General features: G+C 38.4%; 1 protein-coding gene across 2 annotated transcripts in view; it reads right to left on the bottom strand.

Moving 5' to 3' along the window:
* Positions 1 to 12292, bottom strand: part of LOC117292979 (axin-1-like) — a 36036-nt gene extending 23744 nt beyond the window's left edge. Inside the window, exons 1-2 of one of the 2 annotated variants that reach the window (XM_033775167.1) lie at positions 12243 to 12292; positions 7057 to 8172 (exon numbers count right to left, since the gene is read on the bottom strand). In XM_033775167.1, coding sequence (XP_033631058.1) covers positions 7057 to 7919 — 863 coding nt within the window. In that variant the 5' untranslated portion in view covers positions 7920 to 8172; positions 12243 to 12292. Of the gene's footprint in view, positions 1 to 7056; positions 8173 to 12088 lie in introns of both variants that reach the window. The other variant, XM_033775166.1, reaches the window with a different exon arrangement.
* Between the last annotated feature and the right edge of the window lie 2372 nt (positions 12293 to 14664).

Here is a 14664-nt window from a genome sequence, read left to right on the forward strand (position 1 = left end):
CTCACAAAGTGTTGATTCCTACAATCCTACATTACGTTTGATTTATTTACAATCAACTAGTTAAAACATCGATTGGACAGAATATAGTCGCATGTACAATGCAATGCGTCCAAATATCATCCAGGCCACAACATGCGGCTAGCCGTGCACATGTAGATTTCACATATATAGGGTTACAATACCGGCACGTAATACACACACAAAAAAATAAACAACAAAGGACTTTGGACTGTATTCTGCTACATGTACATAAATGTTGTTTTACAGAGCCACAGGCACCTAGGCCAGACAGCCACAAAAAAATGCAAGGAGCTGATTTTTTGGCATCTATTAAAAAAAAAGAGAAAAAAAAAAATTCACATGACATGTCTTTATATCTCATTTTCAAGGTTTTAGTCAGGAGTTGGTTATGAGGCGTCCAAAATTTACTGGAAACGTAAAAAGTGGGACGTCCAACTTGTTTACCTACATGTACAATACAATTTAATGTGAATGACAGATATAAAATAGGGCGTCCAATTTTAAAACGGGGAGTCCAAAAGACATCCAGACACCCCACTGGCTTGAGTACCTCATTGCCCTATTTTTCTCAGGTGGAGTAGCAAATAGGAAATCTTGGGTCATTCCATTTATCTTCGGAATATGATGATCAGGGTAGTGCCTGTTCGTAGATCCCCGTGCTGTTAGAGCAATTATATGGGCACTAGGTCATTACAACACAAGAGATTCACTGATCTATCGCGCATCTGGGCACGGTTATTAAGAAGATTTTTTGTCCTCTTTCTCGCGTCCTCCTCCCTTGGCATTCTGGGATTGCTAGCCACGACGGCGACCGTCAATTTAATAACAGTAGCCATGTTATCCTACATGAACCTGGGCCAATAATCCTGGAGGTATTTGCGTAAAACGAGTATCCGGAAACTTCTGTTCAAATACACCCCCATAATGGGGGAATGCATACATTGCGTATGACCGTATACTGTACGCCTGTGATGTACATGTGCCGCTAGATTTTCGAATGCAATTATTTGTACATGTACGATAGAGAACCTATTTCTCAAGTGGCGGACATCTTTCTTTTTATATCAAGCCATAAGTTGAATTCTTAACCGTTTGGAATTAATATCTCTTACACAGATGAAACATAGTTTAGGATTTACAACTGCATGAACAGTAACCCGGGCGACTAAAACGTACATGTGTTTGTTTCAACATGTAAACGGTATTTTTATAATTCTGGTTAAAAAAATTCAACGTGAACAAAATGTCAAGAGCTGCTCGGATCATCAAAACAGAAATTTAAGGGATGTTTTTTTTTATTTATTCGTATTCCACCTTATTTAAAATAATAATTTGGGGAATGAGTCATACATAATGTCAGAGTTGTGCCTTAACTTTCGTATTTGTTTTTATTTGGGGGCCCCAGCAAGTATAAATGTACACAATTTTTAAAGCGTAAAAAAACCATAATAAAACGGAAGTGAAGTTTTGAATGATCTTATCCCCTAATTTCTGCCTAGTACCCAACACATATTTTTGAGCTAGAGTACCAGTTAACATCCATTTGTGTGAACTTGGGCCTTGTCTCATCTGTATTCAACTTTTGCAAACTACATGTACTACATGTACTTATTTTATTCCAATGAAAAATCCACATCATCAACAACAACCTTTTTGACCTTGATCTTTGACCTCCAAATTCAATACAGGTCTGTTCCCAGACCCAGTGTGACTCCGCTCAACTTGGTGGTGATCAATCCAACTCAAATTATCCAACGGAGGCGAACCAGTTTATGGATGAACGAAGGCAAAAGACCCTTTACGTTATTATCCAATCATGCATTTTGGGAAAAAGCAGGATGACCTGTGTGTAAATGTTTACCATGAGCATGAGATGTTTTTTGTTTATTTTTCGTTTTTGGCAACTGTGCTTTGTTTTTTATGTACTACTGGGCAGTCGGATGCTTCAAACACTTCAAGGCATCTTTTGGACCACTCAAACATTTAAAACCAACATGTAGCGAGGCACTTTTACAGCATCTTGGCTTTGAAGACTTTCATTGCATAAATGTTGAAACTGCATGCTACATGTATATTTATGCGTATGTCGGCAGATTTTGAAAAAATCTTGTCTATTATGCAGGATAAAACAAACTAAAATTGTTTAGAGTTAAGTAATGAATTGGCTCCGATCTCAAAATAAAATATATTAAAGGAAAGGTCCAGGACGCACATTTGCCTCTTCTTAATTCCTGAATAGTCTGGTACCATTTCAGTGAGATTCAGTATCCGTAACACTGTACATAATTGCAAAAAAACACAGGGAACCTCGTAACATAAGGGCCTGATAGCAGGCATTTTTGTCTACAATGAGGTGAAAAACAATAAATCATATGAAACAAAATGTAAAAGCATTGATTATTTTTGTCAGTGTATTTCATAATGGCTCCTATTGAAGTCGAGCCACAGAACAGTTCCGTAAAGAGTGTGAAGAATTTTGATAATTCTACACTCTCTGGCCATTCCTAATTGGCTTTTATCCCAAGAGACACCCAGGGGGGCCAACTTTCCCTGAACTGAAGCCAAGACCTGGCTTTGTCCACCCAAGGTCCCCTTAACCTTTGCCTACTGCATGCTCCCCAGACCAACAACCCTCACTTAGAATGGGTCCCTTCATTACACACATACAGCCACACTGCCAACTGATTATGCATTGCACAGATGGTTGGCGGACTGCAACATGGGAATTCTGGTTTTCTCTGCTTGGAGAGATTGACTTCAACTGGATAGGTCAGCAAGGTCAGAGCGAACCATCCATGCTATGTGCCCTTCGTAATTGAGAAAGCAACCCACTAGTGTAGCACGACATTGACTCTAATATTGTATCTCAGAATGTACAGTCAGGGGGTTGATAAATTTAGTGTACTTTGTGATTTCAGTCAAAGGAAAAAAGGAGGGGGGGGGGGTGACTAGATTTGATCTATCAACTGTTTTTTTTTATATACATATTGAATCAATTGCTCTCACATAGTGTTAGCCAGAGGGATATCCGTGAGTCTTTTGGACACCCTGTTTTATCTAAGTTTCATGTAAATGTATTGTAGGTGAACAGTTTGAACACCCAGTTTTTAAATTCCTCACAAATTTGGACATCCTTTCACTTAATCCTGGCTAAAACCTTGATTGCACTTATAGTAGAGGCCTAAGGCCTATATGAAACTATGTTTGGTTTGTGTACTTAAATTCTCCTTTCAAATAGATAAATCCCATTCATATAAAAAACAAGTGTTATCAATCAAGTCTGTGAACCACTTCACAAAGCTACCACTCTCAACTGGGTTTATTATTGCTGGGGTAAACAAAATATATATATAAAAAAATCTGAACAGAAATGACACCATTAACACCAACAGTCAAAATTCTTTCCATTTGGTTTCCCTCTCCCAGCCGCACAGACTGTATACTGATCTCATTTTAACCAGGGGCCATTTCAAGGTGCAGTTACAAAAACTTTATGGGGCTTGACGTTTTATGGCCTCGCTTTATTATCCAGCAGTCTTTTGTGAGTTTTATTTGTCTGTGGTCTTTCTAATAAGAGAGCGGTTTTACATCTCTGATGGAGCCAGCCTGCTTGATTGCATAGCTTTTTTATGGACGTCATCTGAAAAAGTGTACAAACTGTTGCTTGCTTTTTTTTTTCTTTTCCTTTTTACGAGTTGCATAGTTTCTTTTATCTCCCACCAATCACTTCTTGGGTGAATAACTCTGCAACTGTTAGAAGTAAATTTATTTCTATGGTTCCTTTTTTCCCCCTGCTAGTCATTAATTTTTGAAACTGTATGAAATCCAACCCTAGCAGAGGTTTTTATCAGGATTTTTTTATGAGAAGAGTTGTTTTTAGGGTTGGAGGATTTAACTGTTAAAATCCTATTAAGTGGATTCATTTCATTCATCAATCTGAAAACAGTCCAGGGCTTTTAAAGGAAATAAAGTGTACAGGTGTTTTGCAATCCACTGTCTGTGTTCAGATTTGATGTACCTAGAAATAATCTACCCAGTCAGTTTCCCTTGTATTGTGGTTTATTACTTTAAAAAAAAAAAAAAAATCATCAAAATATTTATTATCAGAAGGGTTTTGATCAACACTCCTTTCTCGATAATAAACATTAAACACCTCTGTGTCTGTTGTCATCTGGCACGTTTTCATAAGTTTAATGTGAAATGTTCTGCTTGAGGGAATGTAAAAAAACAAATATGTAATTTTGCAAAACTTTGATGATTTAGACCAGGGTGCAATTTCATAGAGCTGCTTAAACCGAGAAAAGTACTTGACATTTTTTTAGTGAGCAATAATGTTTGTATTATCAGTCATAAATGGAGCAAACGAAATGGTCCATGTATTTTTGGCTGGTTTCCATTTTGTGCTATGCTATTGAAGCTATGCAGAGTTTATCGCCGTGAAAGTGCAATAAACATAATCTATATCCCTTTCAAGACAGGAATAACAGTTTTCTCAGAGAAAAAGAAAATTGTTTGTTTCCTTTTATGAATTAAATTATCATCTCACAAAATTTATGTTTATCTTTTCCCCCCACTTTATACCATCGGTCCAATATTTGGGTTGTAAGCGTTTTACAACAGCTAGGACTTATTCTATTTTCTCTCTTTTTTTTCTCTCATGAGGTCGAAGCTGGGTTGGTCAGTTAAATCCACTGGGCCCATCTCTGAGAGAACAAAAATATTGCAGAGCACATTTATTTAGGGAGTCATAAAATGCAGGGTTTTCGCATCTGCTGCGAACATAATTGCCTTAGTGACTCACACACGTGAGCACCCTCCTTCGATGTACAACTGAGCCAATCACATGGGCTGTATTTTGATATGGGGCACAAGCTTTGCGTATAAGATAAGCCCTTAACATCTCTAGTACGTTTTGTCTGTTCATGTTTAGCATGCTATAGTCATGTCGTTGGTGCGGCTGTGGAGCAATACATGTTTTTTTTATCAGTCCAAACCTTGGCGCCAACATCAGTGATTGTTTGCATTGGCTAGGATTTTATGAATTTAATGTCATTTTAGTGTATATGTGGATAAACCCATCATAAGCAGTGTATGCAGCACAGAATGGTATTGCACCAAAGAGAAGTTCCCATCAAATTATACACGCTATCACAGCACTGCTCAAAATGGGAAGTATTCAAAGGTTAAAATCCAGGGATTTCAGAGTCTAAAAGTTGCAGCGGCTGCGTTGGAAGGTCAGTAGGCAGTGACCCAAGTAGGTACATTACATGGGTTATCAATTAGGGTAAACAAGCGCACAGATTAGGGGATCAGGGCTGTTTGGCTACTTGTACCTTATCAGGAAACAAAGGTTACCAGTAACTAGTTGTTTTTCTCCAAAATTAATCTTTTGACGAAAAATAACTAATGTAACCAGCTAAACCAGCTATGCATGCATAAAACTCAATTTCCAGATTATATCGCTAGCTCAAGTCAAGACAAATTGCTATAAGTTTTATAGCAAAAAAATATGTGATTTTCAAGTGATTTTGTTGTGTCGCGAAACAGGTTACCATGACTTTTGTATGGTTTTGAAGTATGCCTACATTTATGTAAATCTTTCTGTAAATAGTTCATTCATGCAAAGACGCACTAAGGTTCGATTTATCATAGTACAGTATGCAGAGTATCAGCCGAAGCTATAGGCCTATGGGGTATCTCTGGTCCACCAAAATAGAAGTGCTTCACAACCAGTTTCACCAGAAAGCATGTTCTAAATGGCTAATTTTGATAGGTCAAAGCCTGTTGAGTACGAGTTTGCGCTACCCCTACATGCACACTGAATTGCATAATTACCGCAGTTTGTGATAAACCAGCCCATTCAATGCCATAACAGTTTGTTCCAGCATGTTATCATTACAATCAGAATATCACTTTCATAGCTAACTTAACAATAATAAATACCACGGTTCACCCTTTTGACTATTATGGGCTAATCGCACAAACAAAAATTAAAAAATTAAAAAATTACCAAACATTCTAACCCTCATATTTTGGACAAATTACAAGAGAAAAAAAATTAAGAAAAAAACATATTTACAATGCTCCATCCATGGAAATCACCACTTAAGCTTTTTTTTTTTTTTTTAACAGAGACCAGATACAAATATTTTGCACACAAATGCATAAAATATCCACCAAAATGCCCCCACCCCCCCTGGACAGAGAGACAGCTGAACTTGTTTGATCTTGGGATATAAATTGTTCAAGTGCATGTAAACATCCTTGTAAACATACACACACCACCACACATCTATGGAATAAACACAGCCCAGAAATGGAGCAGTCTGACTGTTTGTTTTTCGCTTTAATTTATCACCTTGGAGGGACCATTTCCTTCTGGCCTTAATCCCTGATTTCGTCTTTACATTCAGGTCAACAGTGGATACACCCTGAAAAAAGTCTCTCATCAAAGAAACCTCCCTCAAAAAAAGGGTTAAGCCTTATTTCAAATACGGACAGCCTGATAACCATGAAATCCTCTGGAAGACTTCATGTTTTTTTGATGATTTAAAAATTCTATCTCCCCAACGAGCCACCCTCAGTATCTTAGTGTCCATGACCTTTCATATGACCCTCACCCCCCACACAATCATGTTTTGAATGGAATAAGACAAATCGCAGTGATCAACCTAAGTTAGTATATGGCAGGGAAAAAAAATCAGTTCCAGAAAGAAACTACTAACTAGTGCTAGATCACATTCAAATCTCGCTCTAGTTAATATTCCTCTGTTCAACCAAAATTTTTAAAAATCTGTATTGACTGGTTCAAGCAAGTGTAATAAACTGGTTCAAGTTATTGTTCAATGCGATCATTGCCCGATGGCCTGTTTCATACAGTAACCATTTGATGTACTCTGTGTTCTTTACAAGTCAAAAGAGGTGTCCGACCAGTTCCACCTTCAAGACACATTTTGGTGTTCATTGACTGTGAGTGAAAACATGGCTCAAATGAGCAAGAAAGTCCGTCAAAACCGAGCCATTAATTATACGTACCCTTCTTGTGTTTTACTCGTCGAATGTCGATGAAACGAAGTCTTCATCAGCATCTCCATCGTTAGAGGCACCTGTCCCTGATTTAATGCAGCATTTTCCCCAGACGGGATATCAGTGAGTTCGGCATCCTCAGGTAAGGTTGGCAGGTAACCTGTTACTCGTGAGTTCTCACCGCTGGAGCTGCACTCACTACTCTTTGGACTTATTCCACCATTGTTTATGTATTGCACGTATATATCTGACTTGAGAAAACTTGGATAGGTTGATTCCCGGATAGTCTCCTCCACCTCGCCCTGGGCGGGGTCGAACAGGGACTCATCGAATACTGAGCTGCGGACCATGCCCGCTATGTTAGTTCTTAACGTTGAGGATATTTTCACCGCTTGTTGACCGTCTGCTTTGATGAACTTCTTATATATGACCTTGGCTAGTTCGTTCCGTTTTGGATCATCGGCTGATTTCTTCTTAAATCCCTCGGTGGCTAACCAGAATAAAAGAGGGTCCTGAGCTTTTTCCTGTACAAGAAACTGCTTGAATAAGCATATTCCGTCCTCGTCGGAGAGTAAGGCGTGTAGGCTTTCAGTCCAACGAGTGTAGGGTGGCGTCACGGACGCCGACCCTTCGGGTTCGAACCCAAGAGGAGCCTCATCCTCCTCTCTACCTCCAAGTCCAAGTTTCATGGCCGACATGAGTGTCGACCGACGCGGTGTTGCCGAGGGTGACCGTTCCTTGGTGATGCTGACTGAGCTGGTCGACACCGTTTCATTCTCTTCACCCGGCACAGGTGGCCGCTGACTTGTTGGAAGATTCTCAGTGAAGTTTCCACCACAATCTGCCATATAGTGATATACCTGAAGTGTCATGGCGCCGCGGAATGCGCACAATTTTGCGAAAAGATGTCCACCAGCGGCATGAGGAGTCTCCTTAATTTATCTTCCCAATTTTTGAAAACACAGTCTCCTTCTGCTTGAAGAAAAAAAAAAAACGCACACAGTATATCCAGTGGGTTCAGGATTGGATATTCATAAGTGCTGTGAGATAGGGATAACTTGATCAATGGATGACAACTCCGCTATGCACAACACCCTTTCAACTCCTATCACCAACTGAATAAACCTGCAACAACAGAAGAGACAAAGAATTATGTTAATGAGTAATCCCATATGCAAATGGTAATGGAGAGCACTAGAGTCTGCCCAAATTGCCCCCTGTGTGATGAATGCATGCCTGTTATGTAACACTCAGGAATTTGTCCACTGAGCACACATTGCCACATGTCCTCACAGATCATTGGTGCACTGAAGAAAAAAAGAAAAAAGGGGCCCCCTCTGACCACAGCACAGGTTCCATGTGTTATAAAAGCTACGGGAGGGCAGTAAAAACAAGTCTGTTTTCTACATCCCAGCAATCTCCAGTTTTAATGTCTTTTTATAGTCACCGATGATTTACTGCTCTGGACATTTCATGTGGGAAAATGTTCACATAAACCATTAAAATTGTCCCACCAAATGAAGCAAGAATTGCAGAAAGCTTGATGAAAAAAACCTTCTGGTTCTGAACACAAATGGGCATTACATAATGCACTCTCTACAATTTTAGACTGGACAGCAATACATGTACTTCTCACAAGCCCTTCTTCAAGTGCACAAAAAATGTCCAAGATAAAATTGAGTAAAAGACCAAACTTAATGACGTAATTGTGGGCCATACCTCTATATTTCCGATTGTAAAGAAATCCTTTAAACTAATCCCTGAAATTTATAAAAAAATACCATAAAAGTTTAAAATCACAAGTTAGTACTTCTGCAACAACAAAACTCTTGATAACAAAATTTTACAAGGATCAGTAAATATAATGCACGCATAATTTATCGACTTACAAATCTCCGTTGTACCATACATGTATACCCTGCGTATAATTACACCCCCTTCATATTTTCAGTTTATCCCTTCCCTTCTGGGACATCGAGCGTGTAAGAAGTAACCCAAGCAGCACAAATGTAATGCGCAAGGGTCACCAACAAACAGCAACGGCAGGTTTCCACAGGAAAAAATTGACCAATGAGTGTGAAATGAACCCAATTTCCTTATTTCACACCTTAAAACTGATTGGCTTTCGTTGATAAGTTCACTTAAAAAAAATATATAATTCAACTATCCAGTCACATTCGAGTCCAGATAAATTACGGTCAACTATTTGACCCTCCGTCTCTTGGGTTTTAAATTGATTGTGAAACTAAATCAGAAAGTTAAACGCCAAGTCAGAATATTTTAAGAAACTATAAAACACTTACAAAGTTAAATAAAAAATGATAAGCATTACACAAACTAAGATTTGATACCAAAGCACGAGGCACAATTTTACTAATAACATTCAAAGATGATCTTTGTTTCGTTCAACACCACCAAACCCTTTTACCCAAAAATACCTCAGAATCCATAGACCACACTTCCAAAATTTAGGTACAGAGTGCCTCCAGTCATAAAAAATCCTCTTGAAAAAAACATGAAAATAAAGTACTGACCTAAAGTTTCCAAAATCCCTTGAAAAAAAAAACCTCATCAGCAGATGCCTGCGGTAGAAACACTACTTAAAACCCATCCAATATGAACACACACAACCAACACAAGAGTCTACGAGAATGTTTTTAATCTGGTTCCAATACCTCAAACGAGGTCATCTCACAAGAACCCTGTAGTTGATTCTGGAACAAAACCAACTCCCCCCCTGGGCAAAGACCCAAGACTTCTGTCTCTTATTTCATCAAATGCTCAGAGTTTTTTTTATATATAGTCTCCTTAAGAGTCTCCTTAAATAATTATGGAACTAAACAATCCCTCCCCCCCCCCTTCACCTTTGAAATTTTACTGACCCTGATTCCAATAATTTTGACGAATAATTCCTCCAAGACATTTTTTACATGGTCAATGTACTCCACTTATTTTTAGGTCATTTAAAATCTTTTTACCTTGAACAAATTTGTGATTGGGTTTTTAAAACACCTCAGTCTTTTGGAAGTTCTGGAAATCCATATTTTATTTTAATATAAAGTACTAATTAAACGTAGATAACTGCTTTTAGTTCATGCATTTATAGTAGTTCGATTCACCATCTGCCAGTGTAAACTGCACTGCTGTTCATTTTCACTTGTGTGGTTTTTTAAATCAAACTACAAAATGCATACCATGGGGATTTGTTAGAGTGTGCATTCTTGCCTCCAGTAGAGTACATTATGTTTGATAACTGTACCAGCCTGACCCACAGACTGGAAATAACTCAAGTGGTCTACTAGGAAAATAGCTGACATTGAAACATAAAAATATCTGTCTGTTGTTTATAAAAATTACAGTCGGACATTAATTTGAACATACTTTCCGCAAACAGAAACAAAATACATTAAAAATAATAATACATTTAACAATTGAGCGACTTAAATTCTCAAACTTCAATACAAGAATTTTAAGCCAGAGTTTTCGTTGTCCACCCTTTTTTCCTGAACTGTGTAAATAACAAACGGCAGCCTGCATGGTTAAAAATGCAACAAAGCAAGGGCTCTATGGCCATACAGACAACTGAAATTCAAAGTCTTAATAATTTTGGCATAAAACTCAATAACAACAAAATGTAAAATCTGAAATCTGGGTTGACAAAGTATTAGCTGAAACCCATGCAGCTTTATAGCGTGACCTTGCTCTATTGACGTGTGACCATTAAAGATGACCTAATTAAATCTGCAAAAATCCATTCATAAAATGAGTAAGACTAATCAAAGTTAAAACAGCCATGGCCTTCTCTTGTGCGATTTATAAATTGAATTGAAATTGTCCATGACACGGTTCTTTGCTTTTACTTGTTAGAAACTTCTTATTTATTTGCAGGTGTTTTTTCTTTAATTCATACCAGGAACCAGTATGAGGCAAGAAGGAAAAATAGTCTGGTTCCTTCTCTGTTTAAATGATCATCACAATTGGTTATTTCTATTCCATATGGGGTACATGACCTACAAGGTAAAAAAATGTTCAAAGATGTTTTCAAGTCGAAAGTTAAAATGTAACCAATTAATACACTATCAAAAATAAGAATGAATGCAAATCCGCTTTTCACTTACTTCGACCTAAAATTGTTTAGTTTTACCCCAAAATTATAAATAACATGATGGCTGTCAGATACACAGCATTTTTTCCAGAATATTAAACATATACAAACGTTATTTCATTAAGTTAAGCATTTTGTTTTTGCTGTCAATCATATCCATAGTTATAGTTTACTGTGTCAAAATGAATTGCTTCTGAATTATTTTGAACAAATTGAGAAGCTATACTTCCAAATAGGCTATTCTTGCTTTTTGACAAAAAATCAAATTAATTTGTTAAATGTGTTCTTAATCTTACAAAAATAAAAATAAATTGCTGCTTTCTAACTGTCGGTAATCAAAACAAAACAACATTGACTTTTGCAAAGAAAAAGCATCATATAACAAACCTCAAATTTACTTCAACATCCAATTACAAGTCTGGATAACATTTGAAAATGGGGTAGTTTAACAATCACAGCCCAGATATATTTAGTTGCACGATAGTGCCACATACATGTACACTGACTTACACACTACAGCCAATGGGTTTCATACGGAGGTCGAGCTTGGTCATGCCATGTTGAGAACACAATCCGTAAGTAACCTTGTTGCTGGGACAGCTTCCTGTAGATCTATAGAGAGAGCTAGCTCTAACCGCCGAAATCAGCCAAAAAAAAACAGTAATTTCAAGCTCGTTTTAACACACAATGTAACCCTTTACCACCACCAAGGCTTTTTTATCACTTGTGATACAGCCATGTATTCCCTTTGGTAGGTTTACATGGCCGTTGTACGACGGTACGTACAAGAGGCGACTGTAGTTCAAACCATGCCGTGATGGTTACACACAGACAGAGCAGCACTAACTACATGTACATGTACTGTACACTATACTCGACCGAGAGAAGCGTTCGTGTTGACTGGTGTAATAGTCAACAAAGCGTAATTTCACTCACCCCAAACGTCGATCAGCCAAAAGCTGGTGCAATTATTATCCAGGACTACACGTAGGCAACTCACGTACAGCACATGTAAGCATTTTCAACAAGAAATACCATGTGAAAAAGGTGGAATTTCGAAGTTTGTAGGGCCGTTCCGTCCTTTACTTACCGGATAGCGTCTCTGACTGCGAGAAGTTTTTCTGTGTGTTTCAAAGTGCAACACATCAAAGCATGTGCCCGCCGCCCGATGGCTCCCAAAGGGCAGTGACGTTACCTCAAAGGAAAAGCCGCACCAATCACAAAGGAGCACAATTTAGACCTGCGGAAGCGTGCATTCATAAAATGGGGAGGCGCAATTGTATTTGTGTCACTTATCTTAATATAAACACTGCCACTGTAAGGAACTATTTCTCTTTGTATTGTTTATATAAATGTAGCTTGAACAAATACTATGACGGCCTTTTTTATACAATATGTTTGTGCTTGAGGTTCAAATGATGATTGGTAAAACTATGTCGAGTATAGCAGTTTTACCCTTTTTGATGAATAGAATGATCCGATGCCCGAGGGCATTCGGCATTCTAGCGCCAGGCACACAGAGAGAAAGGACCGCACGGAAGTCCAGCGGGTCAACGTTGCGTGAAAGGCAGGGAAAAAAAAGACCGTTTCAAAATGATTCACTGCATCACTCATGTACTTACTGTTGGCAAAATGAGGAGGCTAAATTGATGAATTGTGCAAAACAAACGGCCCCAATTCAAGGATCTTTGTGCAGTTTTGTTAATGGCTAGCCCCCCAAAACCAGAGCAACGTCAAAATCCGTGGCAGTGGAAGAAGACTTGCGGGTGTGTGTGTGTGTCTCTATACCCGAGCTCCCCATACGGCATGGAGCCGCTGAATGTTCCCTGCCGATTCCATTCAAATCAGCCAACGAATTAATTTGGCGTTGACCGGGCTAGGTCGGGGTCCGGTCAACTGCGGGCCTCCGCACAAGCCAAGACGGCGCCTGTATAAATGAGCCAAATTGCCTCTTAGGGTCGCCTTTTCTCCATAATATTTCTGTACATTTTTTTAGGGTAAGCAGTTGACGCGATTTAAGACCAAAATGGAAGGGCATACTCAGGTGGAGGGGCCGGGAAAACGCACAATAAAACCGACCACAGGGAGGAGACAGATTTAGGATCCATAATTTATAAAATAGCGTTTGCTGCTGGCAGGTATCGGTGACAATATTGACAACAATCTGTTAGCCGCCATCTTAGTACAACAACCAAGTCATAAAACTGGTTGGATTTGTGTAATATGGAGGCGACGTGCTATATTGACTGTGGTATGTAAACAAGGGTAATAAACAGTAATGCTTAGGGTACAGTCCTGAAAATTGTATCAACAGAAACTGACAATATAATACAAAACTTGAATAGTAGATTCATTAATGGGTATAAAAATAATTGAAAATAAATGTTTTCCTTTTGTTTTTAATGTGCACAATCCAATCGGATACATAAGGCGAAGTTAAAAAAAACATGTTTCGCGTCCCCGCCCGCTTCCTTTTTACAGGCCGCCTCCTTTTTTATTTTATTTTTTATTTTATTTTTTTATGCACATTATTTTTTTTTTATTTTTTTTTTTAGGGTTATTTTAAATGATCTCAGCAAAAACAATCTGAATGTCTTGTCTGAATGCCTCGACTAAATTGTTTCATTTATGTTTTGTGTATTTCAGCAGTAGAAAAAACAATGGATATTTGACATTTTAACAAAGAATGGCAGCCATCTTGAAATAAAAAATAAAAAATAAAAAGCCCCTCTTCCTCCTTTATTTGAAAAACCCGGACGTGAAACATGAGGGGAAACAATGTATGGGTAATAAATAGGGTAAGTAAATAAAAAGCCGGAAACTGGGCAAAATTCCAGTCTGTAAAATAATCTGTTGATTTCTCTTCAAATGTTTATAATCATTAATAACGGTCGGATCGGAACCCTTGGTTCATCACCATTTAAATAAACGTAACCAAACCGAGGCTTGTAGGTAAAACACATTTGGACCATTTTGTATAAAACAAAAACCAATAGTTATGATCATACTTTTACTAACTGTCGGGGAACTTGGCAAAGAAACTGGCAATACGAACACGATGTGAATCTATAACAAGCTACACTTCTCAATTCTCCTCAGTGATTAAACCGATGTCCGATCCAAGTAGTGTAGAGAAAAATACCCCAAACCCCGCACAATCTAAAAAAAAACACTTCCATATTCAATACAGGCCTTCCTCATGATACGCCTTGCACACAGACTCACACTGTATTGTGGCCCCATTCAGCGAAAGAAGAGAGGCGGACGGACTGTGCCGACGTTAATCATTTATCACCGCTAATAAAAACAGCCGAGGCTCTCTGATCTTGCCGCCAACGACCAGGTCTGCTTTGCCCGTACCGGCTTTATCTCTCTGCAGCATATCGGCCATAAAAACAGAAAGGAGCGGCAGAAACCCGCCGCTGCAGTTCATGGCCTGCAAGGCTGACAAAGAACTCCATATAGCGATTTTTTTAAGGGAATGAATAAACACAGTGGGACTGGATGAGCTG

This window comes from Asterias rubens, chromosome 7, assembly GCF_902459465.1.
Source record: "Asterias rubens chromosome 7, eAstRub1.3, whole genome shotgun sequence".
Lineage (NCBI taxonomy): Eukaryota > Metazoa > Echinodermata > Asteroidea > Forcipulatida > Asteriidae > Asterias > Asterias rubens.